The 21,757-nt window shown below is 36.1% G+C and overlaps 1 protein-coding gene across 12 annotated transcripts in view; it reads right to left on the bottom strand.

Annotated features, from left to right (window-relative positions):
• Positions 1-95: 95 nt before the first annotated feature.
• Csnk1g3 (casein kinase 1 gamma 3) overlaps positions 96-21,757 on the bottom strand; it is a 104,134-nt gene continuing 82,472 nt past the window's right edge. For 9 of the 12 annotated variants that reach the window (XM_074076573.1, XM_074076574.1, XM_020176301.2 and 6 more), the window contains 3 exons: positions 19,132-19,238; positions 18,630-18,653; positions 96-2,472 (listed from right to left, as the gene is read on the bottom strand). In XM_074076573.1, the coding sequence (XP_073932674.1) occupies positions 2,418-2,472; positions 18,630-18,653; positions 19,132-19,238 (186 nt within the window). In that variant the 3' untranslated portion in view covers positions 96-2,417. The remainder of the gene's footprint in view (positions 2,473-18,629; positions 18,654-19,131; positions 19,239-21,757) is intronic. The other 3 variants (XM_074076576.1, XM_074076575.1, XM_074076580.1) reach the window with 1 other exon arrangement.

Genomic DNA, 21,757 nt, shown 5'->3' with positions numbered 1-21,757 from the left:
TAATAGAGTAAATGAAGTAAAATTTAAAAACTCCTGTTTTGAATTAGTGAATGGCATTATATTACTCATAATTAGAGGAAAGGGGAAAGAGCAAGTTTAAAAAAACTACCTTTATTTTTTATTTCTTTTTCCATTACACACTTTTAAACAGGGATGTGTTTCATTATTCAGACATTCAGGCAATGTTGATTTCATTAGTGTTGACAGAAAAGCATAAAAATGCAAAACATTGTTGGCTTAACCTGAACATACCTGCATTACCTATTATTGACCAGTTTGTGTTGCCAAAAGACTCACTCCTTGGCATTAAAATGGAGCACTTAAAAATATTGCTAAAAAGCAAATGTCTACACACTGGTCTTTGCAGCAAATAAGGGTATTTATACTTTTAAAATATTTTAAGTCCATAATTGGATTAATATACACACCTTCTTATGTATAAGGAGTTCAGATCATATAAACACTGTACAGTCCAAAAAACCCTACTGAGAATAAAACTAAATAGGCTTATGATAAGAAATACAGATATCGCATGTATTTACAAATATTCATAGACACACAAATTTGGTCAAATACTGTAAAGAAAGAATGGTTTCACATTATAATGGCCAAAACATCCATCTACCTTGCTCAAAGCAAACAAAAATGAAAACTCAGTATGCAACTCCTGTAGTTGAAGACATCATAACAGCATACAGACAGACAGAATGCAAACTGTTGATCAAATTGCACAGCACGTTTTCTAGGCTGAGTGTAGGTCTCTAAAGTCACAAAAAAAGACCATTCATGAGATTCAGAGAAACAATGATAAACAACGTCCTGGTCTGTGGTGTTCATATGGGTGCCTAATTCATCAAAAATGTACTGAACATTTTGCTAATAAGAAAAATAAATTATAAAGTACAATTAAATACCTGTAAATGCAATAATAAAGTAAAAAATTGTGGATTTGTTTACTTTAATATACACTTTAAAATGTTACCTTGAGACAATAAAAATAAATAAGCATAGCTGGAGGCACACACTTACGACAAAGGGACTGCATGAAAGGAGTAAGTAACAATTTTATAAATGAAAGGAAAATATGAGATTTGATCAACACAATTCTTTCCAGCCAGTCTTTTTGTTTTAACCCTTCTTGAAAAATTCTGGCTAGAGGGATGTGACAAAAGTATACCTGCATCTTTATGGCTTAAAACAAAGCATACTTCAAAGGTGGAATGGACTTCCTTTTTTACAGAACTGTTACTTTGTTCATATGCAGCACTTAAAAAGACTATGAAGGCAAAGCACCTGACCCATCTTCTCCAAAATAGTTTTTCAATCATGCTAAAGAGTATGAAAATTCCAGAGAATTAGCAAAGGTGACTACAAGACACTAATGTGCACAGAGGGCAATAGAGTGACCCAGTTTTTATTGCTGGGAGTCTTTTTTTTAATCAGACAAAAAGAATGAACAGACACCATTGCATGGCACATCCAAAGTTTTCTGCTTAGGGGAGAATGTAATCATTCAGCAGTAGGTTTCAGTGGGATCTCCTCAGGCTTTAGCCTTACACATTACAACGAGGTTCACATTTCTTTCTTTTCCTTAGTGTATTTTTTAAAAATTCCAACATACATCACTTCTCAAAGTATTCATTTCTTGCTATCTAACATACATTATTATCTGGAAGCATAAAGTTACATCATACAAATGTTTGCAATTCTAAAAAATAAGCACTTCTCCCACTTCTGCAACACTGTACTTCACATAGTGGTGCAACATAAGCAGAACTTGAATTTCCCGCACTTCTTGTGATTCATTTTACCACCACCATCTGCCAAACCCATAGAGCTTTCTCCTCAGTACCTCTGGGCAGTGACTGTACCATGATTTCACAGAGAATGTTAATATGACTCATGAATGACAGTACCATCAGTAATACTGAAATCAATGCAGATGTCACAAAATATGAACTTCTCAAGAAATAAATGTTTGGCCAACTCTGTTTTCTCTGTTGCATTGTCCACTGGGAAGAAAACTCCTGTTTGAGTATGGTCTTACAGAAGATATACAAAATCAAATTAGGCATATAATTGGTTGACACTTAAAACTGTACTGCTTTCTCCAACAAGAGAAGAGCTTCTGAAAAACGTCCTTTAGAAATGTACTCATCACCACCACCCCATTGGTCCTTTCCATTCACTGATGGGCAAAGCACTCACGTTTTGATAAAACTTTAAAGCTTCCATAAAAGTTAAATTAGAAAAAAATATGAATGTAAGACAACCACAAAATGAAGTATGAAAGTATGACATTTTTGTTTCCAAGAGTGAGTCCTTGAAAATATACGTGGTCACTACAGAGATGATTTTAATCCCAAGACAGCAGATGAACATGTAAGTAACTCCCCATGGTCTGTCTGTGTCCAGAGTCATTTGTGTCGTTGTATGGTTTTCCTTTTCCTTCGTTTGAAAAAACAGCAGCACCTGCAGATGAAGGAAATACTCCTTTATTTTCAAAGTACTAAAATCATCAATTGTTGAATCAATCATACTAACTTAAAGGGCCATAAAAAGCAACAAGCTAGTGCAAAATAAAGAAAATGCCAGTGAAGCATATGTATTAGTGAAACTATGGTAGAGTTACTGCTATCATATTTTATCAACATGCCATTTAGTTACAGCAAGACATCCTATGCAACATAAAACGGAGCCAGTAAATCCCAAGGCTTTGCTCCAAGAATTGACTATCTATGCACTCTGAATTTTAACTGACCCACCACATGTTATTTATGATGCTCAAGGATCTCTGTCAGTGTACGCTTTTATAATGCTCCTGTGCTGTCTCTCTCTTTCTCTCTGATGTATATATAAGATTGGTGAGGCCATTCTTAGAAAGGCAATGGTGATCCTAATACTGGGGATTTCATTTCCATTAAGAAGCAGTTTGGATTCCAAAGATAAAGAAGAAATCCAAAATGCATTCATCAACAAACATTTCTTATTATATTTACAAACTAGAAGAGAGAAATATATTAAACACAATGTTCAAAATGGCACTAAAGCTGAAGAATGCCAAGCTTTTTGTACATTATTCTAATTAAAGCAAAATTACACTAAACACTTAAAATAACATAATCAAGGTGATTACACATTCAAAATGATAGAGTCCTGACTTTTATTCCTAAATGAAGAAACCTAGAGATGAGCCCTAGAAGAACTAGTTTCTCTCACAGCAAATTCTCCTTGTCATGATAAGATGCAACACATATCACACTCTGGACAACAATGCTAAGCTGGTATGAACTGAAAAGCTAATGAGAATCTCTAATTGCTATTTACCCAAAAAAGATAAAAAGGAAACATATACGAATGCATGCATGTGTGGGATGGGGGAGAGGAAAGACATTAAGTCACCTCTGATTTCTAGGGTTGAGTTTACTTTTGGTACAGGCAAAAATGGTTGGCTATCACTGGGTTCCATATTTTGTAACAAAAGCAAGGTGTTCTTACAGTTCTTACCAATCCACATTCATTAAAGGATATAAACTCAGCATTTGCAAACTAAGCATAACCATGTAGTTTCAAAAGTTCTATCCAGCAAAAGATTTGGAAGATGTAATAATTGCTAAATAGGTTTGACAGTTCTATAAAATAAATGTAGCCAGAAACCTGTACTATCCAATTAAATCACACAGTCTCTCTACCTACATTATCCTTTATCAAAAATTTCCTATCACTTATTGTGATTTATGCCATGACCAAAATTACATAATTGCAACTTTGAAAGTGTATCAAACAGTATACAATGACTAGTCCATGAGATGTGAGTAATACAAAATGGTATTATTGACTGGTAAAGATTCAACTGTAAATGTGGGCAATTATGAATCTTTATAAACTTTACCTCACTGAGGTGACTACCATGAAAAATTGAAACTAATTACCCAGTCTTGAACCTAAAGAGCTACCACTGTAAATAAAACAAGACTCTGAGTGAAACAGATTCTTCCTGGACTTAGAAAAATAAGTCAAATTATTTTTAGCACTGTCTACCTAATGCTTTCTCAAATCTCAGCAATCTCAAATACTTTATAAAAGATGAAAACCATTACTCTAAATATTTCAGTTAAAAACTAACAAAAGGGAGGATTCAAGATGGCGACTAGGGTACAGAAGCAGACAGCGTGAGCTCCGTGAATCAAAAAACCTTGCTGAGACACTGGAGCCACACTTGGCAGAAATAAAGCACCAAGGAGAATCAAAACTTAGACACCCTGAACCCCTAACCTGTAGAAAGCTTCTCCACACCACATTACACTGAGGAAACAGGAGGGCTGCCACCACCCCACCAGACACTGGCTCCAAACCTGCCTGGGAGACATTTGGCAGACCAAACAGCAGAGTGGTGGTGGACTACAGAGCTGATCTCCAGAACCTGAAAACAACATACAAACTTAAACTGCCACACCTCTCTGAGGGAGAAGCTGACCAAGCAGCTGCTTCTAAAAGATAGAAGAAAAGAAACACTACCCAATCATCTGGAGAGACTACACAGAGCTTCTCCTTAAATACCAACACCAAGACTGGATACTGGAGGAGTAACACCGGAACTTAAACTAAGACTGAAAGTCTATTGTTCTTGAACCTGGAGTTTTCTTTTGTTGTTGATTGTTTTGTTTCTTGTTTGTTCATCTCTCCCCATTGATTTCTATTTTTCTTTTTAGTTCTATTATTGTGAATTAGTTAATCTAAATTATACCCAGACCAGGGGCAGAAATAGCAAACACACACTTGGCTAAAAACCCAATACAGCCACAAAACAAAATTAAACCAAGGGAAAGAAAACAGGTGACTGAAACCACCAACTAACCTATCAAGAACATAGTTGTACACTGAATGTTAACGGACTTCACTCCCCCATCAAAAGACACTGTTTGGCAAACTGGATTAAAAAGGAAGATCCAACAATCTGTTGTTTACAAGAGACCCATCTCATTGACAGAAACAAGCTCTGGCTTAGGGTGAAAGGCTGGAGGAAGACTTACCAAGACAATGGCCCCTGAAAACAGGCAGGAGTAGTAATACTTATCAAAGACAAAGTAGACTTCAAACTTACATTGATCAAATGAGATAAAGAAGAACACTCCATACTAATAAAAGGAGAAATACACCAAAAGGAAATAACAATTTTCAATCTATTATGTACCCAACATCAGTGCACCCAATTTCATCAAACATACTCTGAAAGACCTAAAAGTATATATAGACGCCAACACAGTGGTAGCAGGAAACTTTAGTACCTCCCTATCACCAATAGACAGATCATCCAAACAAAAAATCAATAAAGAAATTCTAGAACTAAATCACATGATAGGTCAAATGGACCTAGCTGATGTCTACAGAATATTTCATCCAACTTCCGCACAATATACATTCTTCTCAGCAGCCCATGGAACTTTCTCCAAAATTGATCATATCTTAGGGCACAAAGCAAGCCTCAATAAATAAAAGAAAATAGAAATAATCCCATGCATTATACCTGATCACAATGAATTAAAACTAGAATTGCACAACAAAAAAAAACACAGCAGAAAATATGCAAACAATTGGAAGCTGAAAAACACATTGCTCAATGATCAGTGGGTCATTGATGAAATAAAAGAGGAAACTAAAAGGTTGCTGGAAGTCAATGAAAATGAAAACATGACCTACCAGAACCTATGGGACACAGCAAAGGCAGTCCTAAGAGGAAAGTTTACAGCCAAGAGTACATATATTAAAAGGACAGAAAGATCTCAAATCAATGACCTAGTGCCATATCTCAAACTCCTAGAAAAACAAGAACAAGCAAAACCCAAAACAAGTAGGAGAGAAATAATAAGAATAAGGGCCAAAATTAATGAAATAGAAACAAAAGAAACCATACAAAGAATCAACGAAACAAAAAGCTGGTTCTTTGAAAAAATAAACAATATTGACAGACCCCTGGAAAATCTGACTAAAATGAGGAGAGAAAAAAACCCAAATCAGTAAAATCAGAAATGCAAAAGGGGAGATAACAACACACACCATGGAAATTCAGGGAATCATCAGAGACCACTTTAAGAAACTATATTCCAATAAATTTGAAAATCTTGAAGAAATGGACAGATTTCTAGATACTTAGGGCCATCCAAAATTGAACCTAGAGGACATTAATCACCTGAATAGATCTATAACACAAAATGAAATTGAAGCAGCAATAAAGAGTTTCCCAAAAAAGAAAAGTCCAGGACCTGATGGATTCTCTGCAGAATTCTATCAGACTTTTAAAGAAGAACTAATACCAACTCTCCTTAAACTTTTTCCCAAAATAGAAAAGGAAGGAACACTGCCTAGCTCATTTTATGAAGCCAGTATTACACCCATCCCAAAACCAGACAAAAACACCTCCAAAAAAGGAAAACTATAGGCCAATCTCCTTAATGAACATGCATTAATGCAAAATTCCTCAATAAAATAATGGCAAACCAAATCCAACATATCAGAAAGCTCATTCACCATGACCAAGTAGGCTTCATCCCAGGGATGCAGGGGTGGTTCAACATATGCAAATCCATAAATGCAATATAGCACATTAATAGAAGCAAAGACAAAACCACTTGATCATCTCAACAGATGCAGAAAAAGCCTTTGATAAGATCCTACACCACTTCATGAAAAAAGCTCTAAGAAAACTAGGAATAGAATGAATGTACCTCAACATTGTAAAGGCTATATATGACAAACCTATAGCCAACATCCTACTTAATGGAAAAAAACTGAAACCATTTCCCCTAAAACCAGGAATGAGGCAAGGGTGCCCACTATCCCCACTCCTATTCAACATAGTCCTGGAATTCCTAGCCAGAGCAAATAGGCAAGAAGAAGAAATTAAAGGAATACAAATAGGTAAACAAACTGTCAAAATATACCTATTTGCAGGTGACATGATCCTATATCTTAAAGACCCAAAAAAACTCTACCCAAAAACTCCTAGACACCATAAACAGCTACAAAATGGTGGCAGGATACAAAATCAACTTAAAAAATCGTTAGTTTTTCTATACACCAACAATGAACAAATTGAGAAAGAATATATGGAAACAATTCCATTTACAATAGCCTCAAAAAAAAAATCAAATACCTAGGAGTAAACTTAACAAAAGATGTAATGACCTCTACAAGAACTACAAACCCCTGAAGAAAGTGATCGAGGAAGACTACAGAAGGTGGAAAGATCTCCCTTGCTCATGGATTGGTAGAATCAACATAGTAAAAAATGGCTATAATACCAAAATCAATGTACATGTTTAATGAAATTCCCATCAAAATCCCAATGACTTTTATCACAGAGATTTAAAAATCTACCCTAAAGTTCATTTGGAAACACAAGAGACTGCAAATAGCCAAGGCAATACTTAACAAAAACAGCAATGCTGGAGGTATCACAATACCCGACTTCAAACTGTATCACAAGGCAATAGCAATAAAAACAGCATGGTACTGGCAGAAAAACAGGTATGAAGACGAGTGGAACAGAATAGAGGACCCGGATATGAATCCACACAGCTATGCCCACCTTATTTTTGACAAGGTGCCAAAAATATACAATGGAGAAAAGACAGCCTCTTCAACAAATGTTGCTGGGAAAAGTGGTTATCTGCCTGCAAAAAACTGAAACTACGTCCATGTTTATCACCCTGTACTAATATCAACTCAAAATGGATCAAGAACCTTAACACCAGACCCGAAACTCTTAAGTTAGTACAGGAAAGAGCAGGGAATACTCTGGAAGCAATAGGTATATGCAAGGACTTCCTCAATAGAATCCCAGCAGCTCAGCAACTAAGAGAAAGGATTGACAAATGGTACTTCATAAAATTAAAAAGCTTCTGCTCAACAAAAGAAATGCTCTCTAAACTGAAGAGACCACCCACATAGTGAGAGAACATTATTTGCCAGCTATACATCAGACAAAGGATTGATAATCAGAATATAAAGGCAGATAAAAAAAAGTAAACTCCCTGCAAATCAATGAACCAATGAAGAAATGCGCAACTGATAAACAGAACTTTTTCAAAAGAAGAAACTCAAATCACCAAAAACACATGAAAAAATGCTCACCATCTCTGGCCATAAAGGAAACACAAATCAAAACCACACTAAGATTCTACCTCACCCCTGTTACAGGTGTTGGCAAGGATGTGGGGAAAAAGGAACCCTCATACACTGCTGGTGGGAATGCAAGCTAGTGCAACCACTCTGGAAAACTATATGGAAGCTTCTTAAAACACTAAACATAGATCTGCCATATGATCCAGCAATTCCACTCCTAGGGATATACCCAACGGAATGCGACACAGGTTACTCCAGAGGCACCTGCACACCCATGTTCACTGCACCACTATTCACAATAGCCAAGTTATGGAAACAGCCAAGATGCCCCACTACTGACGAATGGATTAAGAAAATGTGGTATTTATACATAATGGAATTTTACTCAGTCATGAAGAAGAATGAAATCTTAGCATTCACAAGTAAATGGATGGAACTGGAGAACATCATTCTGAGCAAGGTTACCCAGGCTCAGAAGACCAAAAATCGTTTGTTCTCCCTCATTTGCAGACTTTAGATCTAGGGCAAATGCAGTAGTGTTGTTGGACTTGGGTCACATGCTAAGGGGAGAGCACATATGGGAGGAATGCGGATAGGTAGGAAACCCAAAACTTGAAAGTATTTGATGTCCCCACTGCAGAGGAGCTAATACAGTAACCTTAAAATGACAGAGGTCAATATGGGAAGGTGACCAGGAAGTAGTGAAGAAATCAATTCGGGTTGTAATATACTTGTGCACAGAAGCAATTTTAAAAATCGCTCGTATAGCTATCCTTATCTCAACTAGCAAAAATGCTTTGTCTTTCTTATTATTGCTTATGTCTACTCCTCAAGAAAATTGGAGAAAAGAGCAGAACAGGTTCTGCCTGGAAGCAAGGAGTGATTGAGGGGAGATGGAGGGGGTGAGGGCAGGTGGGAGAAATGGCCCAAACAATGTATGCACAAATGAATAAATGAATAAAAAAAAAACCCAAAAGAATTAAAAGCATCCATAGGATAGAAAGCAAAAATAAAAAATTGCTATTCAGATGAAAATAACCAAATATTTAAAATATTAAATTTATGAATCTGGTTGAATTTCAATAAAAAGTTGCCTTAATAGTGTTAAGCACTTCTAAATACTATCACTTATCATTTTGAATTCTACAGTACATTCTTTAGACATTCTTCTAACAAAAATGTGCTTTAAGTTACATAAGCCTCTTACAGCGGGAAACATAATGCAACATAATTCATGATGACCAGGTTCAAGTCCCAATTTTCCACACTTGCATTAGCTATTCACATTGCCTGATTTATTTTTCCAGCATTGCTTTCAGTTCTGAGAGCCAAATTTTTCCCATTTCTTAAGTAAACTTTCATTGATATATTATCAAATACAGAAAACCACCTCAAGAACTTATTTAAGATCAAATAAGATTTAGAAATGAATTCTAATGTCAGAGGCCCTTTAAGTTTAAACTCAATTAAAAAAATCTTTTTCAAAAATAAACACCACTAAATTAAAACAGCCTTAAAATACAGCTGCTAAAGTGAAGTTGGCATGCTATTAAAGAAACTACCACCAGAGGGCAGCTTTGCTTTATGTGATAGGAATGCATCCACTACAAAGAGATGCTCTCAAACTGTATCTGCACACAAATTGAGGAGTAAATTGATATTTTAACCTGTGACCAATTTCTAATACTCAGTTCCAAAACAGGTAATTTATAGTCTTAGTGACTGACCTAGCTCAATTGTCCCTGTCCCTAGCACTCCATCTAAAACAATGCTGCCCCACACCCCATACACTCTATTACAATACTGCTTTATTTTTCTCCTATCACTTTGAAATTCTTTTGTTTACTTATTACCTTACTTCACAGTCGAATTTAACCTTTATAAGTGCTTGGTCACAGATATATTGCTTGAAGATGGTACTCATATGATACTTATTGAATAAATAAATATTTGGCCTTATAAATGCAACTAACTCCTGAGTAAGAACCTGGTCAAAATGCTAGGTATGTTCTAAACCCAGACTTCTTACACATGGGCTACACACTCTAGTGAAACCTCACAAAACAATGTCTTAGTGCCTATCTCACACAGACTTCCCTGGAGAAAAAATGACTTGCATCTCATGCTGAGTCTGAATCTAATGAGTAAGAAGCGTTGCTCTGCTGGCCACCCCTCCTGCCTCTCCATTTCCAGTGAAGTCTCAGTCCTGGATGCTGTAAGCTGAGTACGACAGATACTAAGTGGATCCATGCCTTCAATTTATCTAAGTGCAGGCAAATGTGTAAAACAGACAATGTAATTTTAGCACTTGGAACTACTGATAGCAGGAAAACAAAAAAGGTAGTTACTGTTGATAACTACTGCAAATAGCATGAACTCCAGGAATTAGAACATTCCACAGTTTTCACAGATAATATGAAAAAATTATTATCAATAAATTTAACTATCTGATCTTAGAAAATTGTCCACATGCACAAAAATTTAAATACATGCTTTCTCCTCACATTAGTTCATACTCATTCAGAGTCTCTTCACATCTCGACTACTGTCATGATCTTGGGGAAATGGAGCAAGCTTAGCAAACATTTAAACCACATACTTTTTAAAAAAATGTTTATTGTTTTATTATTCATATGTGCATACAATGCTTGCGTCATTTCTCCCTCCTGCCCCCACCCCCTCCCTTACCACCCACTCCGCCCCCTCTCTCCCACGCCAACCTCGATGCCCGGCAGAAACTATTTTGCCCTTATCTCTAATTTTGTTGAAGAGAGAGTATAAGCAATAATAGGAAGGGAACAAGGGTTTTTGCTAGTTGAGATAAGGATAGCTATACAGGAAGTTGACTTGCATTGCTTTCCTGTACATGTGTGTTACCTTCCAGGTTAATTCTTCTTGAACTACCCTTTTCTCTAGTTCCTGGTCCCCTTCTCCTATTGGCCTCAGTTGCTTTTAAGGTATCTGCTTTAGTTTCTCTGAGTTGAGGGCAACAAATGCTAGCTAATATTTAGGTGTAACCTATCCTCACATCTCCCTTGTGTGCTCTCTTTATCATGTGCTCAAAGTCCAATCCCCTTGTTGTGTTTGCCCTTGATCTAATGTCCGCATATGAGGGAGAACATACGATTTGGTCTTTTGGACCAGGCTAACCTCACTCAGAATGATGTTCTCCAATTCCATCCATTTACCAGCGAATGATAACATTTCATTCTTCTTCGTGGCTGCATAAAATTCCATTGTGTATAGATACCACATTTTCTTGATCCATTCATCAGTAGTGGGGCATCTTGGCTGTTTCCATAACTTGGTTATTGTGAATAGTGCTGCAATAAACATGGGTGTGCAGGAGCCTCTGGAGTAACCTGTGTCACAGTCTTTTGGGTATATCCCCAAGAGTGGTATTGCTGGATCAAATGGTAGATCTATGTTTAGCTTTTTAAGTAGCCTCCAAATTTTTTTCCGGAGTGGTTGTACTAGTTTACATTCCCACCAACAGTGTAAGAGGGTTCCTTTTTCCCCGCATCCTTGCCAACACCTGTTGGTGGTGGTGTTGCTAATGATGGCTATTCTAACAGGGGTGAATCTTAGTGTGGTTTTAATTTGCATTTCCTTTATTGCTAGAGATGGTGAGCATTTTTTCATGGGTTTTTTGGTCATTTGAATTTCTTCTTTTAAGAAAGTTCTGTTTAGTTTACTTGCCCATTTCTTTATTGGTTCATTAGTTTTAGGAGAATTTAGTTTTTTAAGTTCCCTATATATTCTGGTCATCAGTCCCTTGTCTGATGTGTAGCTGGCAAATATTTTCTCCCACTCTGTGGGTATTCCCTTCAGTTTAGAGACCATTTCTTTTGAACAGAAGCTTTTTAGCTTTATGAGGTCCCATTTATCTATGCTACCTCTTAGTTGCTGTGCTGCTGGGGTTTCATTGAGAAAGTTCTTACCTATACCTACTAACTCCAGAGTATTTCCTACTCTTTCCTGTATCAACTTTAGAGTTTAAGGTCTGATATTAAGATCCTTGATCCATTTTGAGTTAGTGTTGGTATAGGGTGATAAACATGGATCTAGTTTCAGTTTTTTGCAGACTGCTAACCAGTTTTCCCAGCAGTTTTTGTTGAAGAGGCTGTCTTTTCTCCATTGTATATTTTTAGCGCCTTTGTCAAAAACAAGTTGGTTATAGTTGTGTGGCTTTATATCTGGGTCCTCTATTTTGTTCCACTGGTCTTCATGTCTGTGTTTGTGCCAGTACCATGCTGTTTTTATTGTTATTGCTTTGTAATATAGTTTGAAGTCAGGTATTGTGATACCTCCTGCATTGTTCTTTTGACTGAGTATTGTCTCGGCTATTCACGGCCTCTTATGTTTCCATATAAATTAAACGGTAGATTTTTCAATCTCTTTGATGAATGTCATTGGAATTTTGATGGGAATTGCATTAAACACGTAGATTACTTTTGGGAGTATAGACATTTTTACTATGTTGATTCTACCAATCCATGAGCATGGGAGATCTCTCCACTTTCTATAGCCTTCCTCAATCTCTTTCTTCAGAAGTTTATAGTTTTCCTTGTAGAGGACTTCCACATCTTTTGTTAGGTTTACACCTAGGTATTTGATTTTTTTTGAGGCTATTGTAAATGGAATTGTTTTCATACATTCTTTTTCAGTTTGTTCATTATTAGTGTATAGAAATGCTAATGATTTCTCTATGTTTTTATATCCTGCTACCTTACTGTAGCTATTGATGATGTCTAGAAGCTTCTGAGTAGAGTTTTTTGGGTTTTTAAGGTATAGGATCATGTCATCTGCAAATAGGGATATTTTGACAGTTTCTTTACCTATTTGTATTCCTTTTAATTCCTTCTTCTTGCCTAACTGCTCTAGCTAGGAATTCCAGTACTATGTTGAATAGGAGTGGAAATAGTGGGCATTCTTGTCTGGTTCCTGATTTTAGAGGGAAGGGTTTCAGTTTTTCTCCGTTAAGTATAATGCTGGCTTGTAAGTTTGTCACATACAGCTTTTATAATGTTGAGGTACTTTCCTTCTACTCCTAGTTTTCTTAGAGTTTTTATCATGAAATGATGTTGGATCTTATCAAAGGCTTTTTCTGCATCTATTGAGATGATCAAGTGGTTTTTGTCTTTGCTTCTGTTAATGTGGTTTATTACATTTATTGATTTTCATATGTTGAACCACCGCTGCATTCCTGGGATGAAGCTTACTTGGTCGTGGTGAATAATCTTTTTGATGTGTTGTTGAATTCAGTTTGCCATTAGTTTATGGAGGATTTTTGCATCAATGTTCATTAAGGAGATTGGCCTATAGTTCTCCTTTTTGGAGGTATCTTTGCCTGGTTTTGGGATAAGTGTAATACTGGCTTCATAAAATGTGTTTCGCAGTTTTCCTTCCCTTTCTATTTCGTGGAACAGTTTAAGGAGGGTTGGTATCAGTTCTTCTTTGAAGGTCTGATAGAATTCAGCAGAGAATCCATCAGGTCCTGGACTTTTCTTTTTGGGGAGACTCTTGATTGCTGCTTCAATTTCATTTTGTGTTATAGATCTATTCAGGTGATTAATTTCCTCTTGGTTCAGTTTTGGATGATCATATGTGTCTAGAAATCTACCCATTTCTTTAAGATCAAACCACATTCTTGTTAGTGTTGCTTTTCTTTCTTTCTAGGCTCTTTGTTTATTTTTCTTTATGTGGTTCCAGTGAGCCAATACGCTCTTACAAGTCAGGTTCATGTGATTATTCAGTCCTATCACAGAACTATAAAACTACATCTCTCCTCCAAAATCCTTTGGAAATAAGTATTAAATTCTGCTTCTGACAAATCTAAGGTTGTTTCATTAAATGTTATTAGGCAGGAAACAGAAATTCATAATGAGTCAAAGTCTGGAACTATACAGAAAACAGACATGATGTGGCTGAGGCTTTGCTACTAACATTGCACCAGGATCTCTCTTCAGTCATTGCCTTTTTCTGCATGTAGAATTTGTTTTGTTTTCCTGGATCTATGTTACACACTTATTTTCTCAAAGTCATCCCAAAACCGAAGCATATTTTCCTGTCTAATCTGAAGTTCTTCTCCCTTCTACAATGATTAGTTGACCCATTTGTTGCCTGAAAACCTATCCGTACCTCCAGAACAACCCACTTAGATCATTAGATGCTAGGGCCAGAGGTGGTGGCACACACCTATAATCCTAGCTACTCAGAAGGGAGGGGATAGCGAGGATCACAGCCCAGCCAGGCAAAAAGTGGCAGATCCCATCTCAACAAACAAGTTGGGCATGGTGACACATGCTGGTGATCCCAGTTATGCAGGAGACATAGGCAGGAGGATCTAAGTCCAGGCCAGCCCCAAGCAAAAAGTGATACCCTATATGAGAAATAACTGAAAGCAAAAAAGGACTGACTATGTGGCTCAAGTGGTACAGTGCCTGCATAAGCAAAGCAGGGACTGACCTGGGTTGATTAGTATATATAAATTATCTTTCACGGCCTCTAATTACCTTAGTTCTTTGACAAAAGATTTTCCCTCTTAAAATCTATACCTAAAATGTAATTTTCTATCTTTGGATCTCTTGTTTGAAAAAAAAAAAAGGGGCAGAGGAACAATTCAATAATGCGAGAAGAGCTCACAAAGTCACCCACATAAGTACTTCAAGTAAGAACCGCAGACTTGTCCTTATCTCCAATTTCCTCCTCTCTAGCTACATGCAATTTGTCTCTCATTCTGAAATAACCTGCAAAATGTCCCTCTCTTCTCATGCTGGCTTACTTCAGAAATTTTCATCTTTCTTCTACCATTGTTTAAAGCCTTTTAACAGAATTTTTAGTTCAAGGTGGGTGTTGTGATAGGTTAACCCCAGCTGAGGCAGAGGATCATGAATTTGAGACCAGCCTGGGCTATATAAAAAAAGACTCTGTCTCAAAAACAAAACAAAGAAACAAACCAGCCTCCTTTCTCCAATCCTCCAATCTGCCATCAAATTGCCCCTATAATAAACACAGCCATGCTCTCTTTCTCTTAAATCTCACCAACAGTTCACCATGGGCTAAGGACATGAAGTCCACACAGTTCTCCAAAATTTGATTCCATGGGCTGGAGGCATGGGTCAAGTGGTAGAGGGCCTGCCCAGCAAGCACAAAGCCCTGGGTTCAAACTCCAGTACCACAAAAAAAAAAAATAATAATTTTTTTTCATCCCTAATCTATTTCCACATTCCTCTCAGTCTCTCAGTCTCATCTTCAGAGGGAGAGGGGGAGGAAGAAAGGAAGTGAGGGTAGAGGGTGGGTAGAAGGAAGCACAAGCAAACATTCACCTGACATTCCTAGAACACACCATGTAGTCTTTCATACCTCCCATCTTACACATGCTCTTCCTTGAACCTAAAATTCATTTACTCTTTCTCCAAAACCTGTTAGTAGCTACGGGCTGTAGCTCAGTGGCAGAGCACTTGCCTGTAACAAGGCACTGGATTCAATTCCTGACATCAAAAAAGTTTTTTAGAAAAAGTTACATAGTTTTTGTTGCTTTGTGCTATAATTTTACTGCCTCTCTTTCTCACTAAAATGATCACTTGAAGAAATACATTCTTTTGTTTATGTTTATAATTTTAGAGATCATTAAAATCCTGAACACTTAGAAACTAAACGAATGGGCCCAGACTGTCACCTTAACACATTTTTAAGCAATAATTTAATCACTAAAGACTACTGACCCAACATATAAATTCTCCATCTAGTTTTGTAGGGAAACTTAAATTTATATCTTTGAGCTACTGTTAGAGTCTTATGACCACAACCACCTTAATTTCCTAAGGTTCAACCTGGTCAGTCATATTGTTTGTTGGCTTTAAATGGCAGCTTTTTTGGGGTGTGGGGGGAAAACTAGGGTTTGAACCCAGAGTCTTGCGCTTAGTAGGCAGGTGCTCTGCCACTTGCGCCATGCCTCAAAGTCCCGACAGCTTGCTTTCTTGTACTGAGAAAGATAAAGTCCACATTTCCTCCTTGGCTCCCAAAGCCCATCTCAGTTTCTTTAACATAGCACGTTCTCTATCATGGGTCACTCCTCAACCTTTCTCCACACCACTCTTCAACCTCTCTTCTCTGATTCCCTCCACCCATCTCCCTTGTCAATTCATGCTTCATTTTGAGAAATACTGCAAATATATCCTGACTCTCTGATCGTCCCAGCTAGAAGCACATACTCTATTCTCTGCACTTTAGTCATATTCTGTTCCTTTCCTTTAGTGTTTAATCTTACAATGCCTTGTTTTAGATTAGACCAATGGTTCTCAATCCTGGTTGCTCCTTAGCTTTTTAAAAATATTAATAAGTACACCCCACCACAGAACAACTAGTTAAATCAGAAACCCTGAAAGTATAATGTAAGCATTAGTATATTGTTAAAACTCCCTGTGTGATTGTAATGTGAAGATAAGGGTAAGAAGTCACTGATGTACTTCCTGTCTGCCCTAATGATAAGTGTCTTGAATTATCTTCATAATCATATTACCAAAAACACAGTAATACGTTCAGTAAATGTGAGAAGAGGAAAAGGTAGAGAAAGGAAAAAAAAGATGGCTTCATACTATTTAAAAAGTAAATAATTAAACTAAAGGAAGCTTTGTTCCTCTAAATTCCTAGAAGGAATCTAAATTTGAAACATTTTCATCATCCCATAAAAAAACCCCATTATCTATTAGCAATTGTCCCCACCCTCCTCTTTCCCTGCCCGAGGCAACCACTAATCTACTTCCTGTGCCTATATATTTGCCTATTCTAGACAGTTTATTCAAATGGGGTCATGTGAGGCCCTCTGGGTCTGGCTTCTTTCACTTAGCATAGTACTTTTCATTTCACTTCTTTATCTTGTCAATATTCCATTATATGCATACACCACACCTCTTCCAACCAAATAAATTATTATGCCATTCTTCAAAGTCACCTTCATAAAGCATTTTCTGATCATCCAGGTCAAGATCTTTCTCTTTACAAATTGTAATCATTTTATGCCTTTTTTCTAATACATATCACATACTAATATATGCTAACACAACTACAATCTTTCTTCCTACTTTGTAACCTACTTAAGAGCAAGAACAGTGTCAGGTATTTCTGAAATCTAAGCAGCATAAATGTTGAACAAACAGATGGATAATGTAATAGATTTGGTTGAAAGCAAACCTCTAGAAGGATATGAACACAGCATAGCCAGTTTCAATGAAGAATGTGAGAAGGAAGTAAAAACATGGGACACTGGTGGACGAAGCACAAGCCCAGGGAGAACACAGATGACAGAGATCACTGGCAGCTGGTAACAAAGAAGTAAGCAGGCTGATAATGGCTACAGAGCACCTGCCATGTACAAGACAAAAATACCAGAACTTTATCCCATTTACTATTTTCAGCAACCTATGAGGTAAGTAGTATTAGCATGATTTTACTGAAAAAGGAAGCTTAAAGAAAGTAGCAAACATGTTTAACTACAAAAGACATATGTCTTCTAACCTGCCACAGTGCTACCTCACTTTCATAACTGTTCTTGGGATTGCTCCCAAGAACAGTTTTTAATGTTTTTAATTTAAAAACATACAAGTAAATAGATGACTGATTATATCTTGAAATATACTCAATTTACTCACACTGTCAATAAATTCTACAATTGAAACTTATTAAAATGGATACTTAATCACTGCTTCTTATAAAGAGATAGCCACAAAAGTTTCCTCATTTTGCACCCATCAAGTGAGCATTTTTTAAGGAAATTTTTAATGTTTAAATATAAGTAAAAGAAGCAAAATGTTTCAAAATTTACTAATCTAAGCAACCTCCTCTGTTCATCTTAAGGCTGACTCAAAATTTTTCCTGAAACTAAGAGAAGCATTTAAAATGCAACTGAAGACAAATATCAGAAAATAACTTAATTCAGTATCATTTCCACTAGTAAGAATACTATTTTTCATAGTATCTGTAATTATCAGGAGCTACTTAAGAGGATTTTTACATTTCTCTCTCAGTACAGTTTATCATGAAATTTTCAACATTGTATTCAATGACAATGATAATTGGTTAGTAACTGAAATAAGGTTTTAGTGATACTATAGAGGGAGGAAATCTGTTATAAGTATTTAATAACAATTACAAATAGGAAAAAAGTTTAATTCAAAAACCTATCTTTCTATTTAAAATAAATAAAAACCTCTGTGTTACAAAACAAATGCACAAGCACAAGCAGGGGTGGCATATCATCTATGCAATCAAAAAGTGTCCCCAAATCTGTCTCTTGAAGCAAAAAAGTTGTAGCAGGCAAAAGAGCTCCTCAAGGAATTATTTCTTACTTTTCAGAGCTAACGTTAATGACAACAAATATTTTAAAATAACTTTTACCAATTGTAATTTCTATATTAAAAGGTTTATTTTTTTTTAAATGATGCTAAATCTTTGAAGTTATAGTGAACGGAGCTATTTCTGCCTGCCTACACTTGAGAACTCACCACATGTTCAACACTTTCTGGCAGCTATACACACACAAAAAAAAAAAATACAAGGAAAAAAGAGAGAAATCATCAGAAACAGCATACTATGAAATGATCATTGTTTTCCATGCTTAATTTTTCCAAGCAGCATTACTGTAAATTACATTTTAAAATTAATAAAGCATGCAATATGCTATAAAATTATTTTTTATGCTTATAAAAAGGATCAATAGTACAGCAATAACTTTCATGCAACACTCCTAAATATAAAAAACTAAAATTATGCTATTAATTTTAAATGAGAATTTGAGCACAGTTCTTAAATAACTAGTTTTGTATTATTAAAATATTTATTGGAACAGCACTATTTTAAACTTAGTGATAAAAATAATTAAGTATACCACTTGTTTTGCATGCACCTATTCCCTGAAAAAAAAAAATCTGAAATAATTGCAATTATAAATCCCAAGCATGCAGTAAAAATCAAAAAGTTACTAAAACAAGCAAAATGAATACATACTTGGTTTCATCCATCACTTCTACTTCTGTAGGGGCTGTGATGGGTGCATTTGAACGCCCTGCAGTAGGGTCATCTGTGTTTAACTCTCCATTTGTAGAACTTACAACCTGTTAAGGAAAAAAAGATAAATATACATACATGCATAAATATACATACACACAAAGCATTTAAATTAGAAAGTCAATATAAGGAATATAAAACATTTAGTAGGTAAATGTTCATAATTGAAAACAGTAATAAGTCTAGCATCTTATTAAAGATCAAAGTTATCTGATATCTGCTTTTCTACTTACTTCCTTTCCATCTTGAAATCTTTCTGTCTTCTATCTCCTTTCTGATTTTGAAAGCTAACTTCTACACTGAGGTCTCAATCAGTTCTCATCTTCTTTGGAGCATTAATATGCAACTACTACTACTTCCCTTGAAAACTTTAACATTGCTCCTTCTAATAGGTTCTTCAGTCTACAGTCATACTCAGGTTTCCACCTCATAGTGCCCATTTAAACAAAAGGCCAAGCCATTCATTCACCCAGTTGTTCAAGCCCCACATGAAGGAATCACTTTGACTTTGTCTTAAACCCCACATCTACTCCATGAATGGGTCCTGTTAAGTCCTCCCGAGACATCTGCCATACCTAATCAGTTCTCACACCTCTAGCACTACTAGGATTCCAGTCAAAACCACCATGATCTCTTAATGCAAATAACAGTAAAAACCTATTAACTGGTGTTCTGATAAAACATTATTCACACAGCAGCCAGAGTGTTTCTTTAAAGATGGAAATCAGACAGTGTAATTCCCTGCTTAAAACCCTCCAACTGTTGGCTTCTCATTCACTTAGAATAAAAATCTATTCCCCTCACCCCAACTGACAAAGTCCCACATAACTTGATACCTGCCTACCTCTCTAATCTCATACCAACATTCCCTGAGCTCACCAGCCTCTATCCACTATGTCAAGATTCTTCCCATAAGTCCTTAGCATTATCTATTATCACTACCTAGACTTCTCTTCCCACTTATTAGCTGTCTTCTTATTCCTCAGATTCTCAGAGAGCATCTGTAAGCCAGGCTTTTCCTATCATACAACCTAAAATTTCCATGCAAATACATTCTTTCATGTTACACCCTATTTTCATTTTGTATAGTAATTGTTAATGCTGACACTCTATCTCCATTAATACTAAGTCTTATAACATCAGGAGCCAAAAAATGTCTTGTTCTCTTCTATAGCTGGTACAGAACAGGCACTCTAAATACTTGTCAAAACAAATGTATATATGTATGAATGAATGAAATCTTTAAAACAAACAGAAGATTATAACAAGTTTCCTGAATTTTCTAAATTCTCTTGGTCCTCCCAATTCACTTGTTATTCTATTTCTTGCTTTCCTCTTAACACTAAACTTGAAAAAAATAACTCATCCCTTTTATTTTTATAGTTTTCCATTCATTTATTCCTTAATTCTTTGTAATCAGTTCTATGTCTCTACTTCAGAACTTTAAATTAACCCTTTCTTGAAGATTACCAATGAATCCTACAAAATGTATTCTGTGAGCTTTGTTCATTCCACATTTTCCTAAACATTTCAGTACCACTTGGTACCAGTTGCTTACTGGCGATTAACATGGGTCTAGACTCAAAACTAGTTATACCACTTACCAGATATGTAACACTGAGAAAGATATTCTATCTTGCTACACTAAACTTCAGTGTCCTCAACCATGAAATAGGAAACAGCAGAAATCTCCTTATCGTGGCTGCTGTGAGAATGAAGTGAGATCAATGCAGTATGTAGCACAGTGACTGGCATAGAGTGAGAGATAACAAATGGTGGTCATCATTCCTACTACCTACTACTGGTATCATCTGTGACTGTGGCTTCAATTATCACCTTTCTGTAAAGCTTAACCACTCATCCACACCTTCAGTTAGCTGAACCAAGTTTGGCTCACATATTTCCAAAACTAAATTTCCAAAACTTCCTCCTTCTTAAATCCAATACTTTTCCTATGGTTCCAATTTCAGCCAAAGCTCTACTACTAGACTTCAAGCTCAAAATCTAAGAATAATCTTTGATGCCTTCTTATCCTTTTTCTAATCTGTTTATAAGGAAAAAAAAATACAAATACCAAAGGCATGACACCAGAATGGACAGCTGACTACTAGACTTAAGGGTATTATTTATAAAGCTTCCTATTTCTAAAACTGAATTCAAAAGTTTTAAGTGAGAGTTCATAATATGCCATAACTGTTCTAGTTACTTGGAATACTAGGAATACTACAGTAAACAATGCAAGCACCCCTTCCTTTGTGGATTTGATATTTTAGTGTGGAGAAATAGACTACTCTCCTAAATCCCAAGGAAAGTAACTAAAAATCAATCAACATATTTGGGCAAATTCCAGAATTATGGAAATTCAGTTCCCTCTATCCTATGTGGAATAAGTACTTAGAAATGAACACTGTATTTGCTTTTGTAACTATAGCTACAGACAAGCAAAACTGCCTTATTCTTCTTTGGAGGCAATCCAAGGAACACAAGGACTGTAATACTAAGTCTGCCTCTATTTCTGGGGTCCCTGCTTCCCCCTTTCTGTTATCCTATCAAGCTCTGTGTCAAT

This window comes from Castor canadensis, chromosome 6 (genome assembly GCF_047511655.1).
Source record: "Castor canadensis chromosome 6, mCasCan1.hap1v2, whole genome shotgun sequence".
Classification (NCBI taxonomy): domain Eukaryota; kingdom Metazoa; phylum Chordata; class Mammalia; order Rodentia; family Castoridae; genus Castor; species Castor canadensis.
Note: the sequence above shows the minus strand (reverse complement) of the source record. Positions and strands in the feature narration are given on the sequence as shown.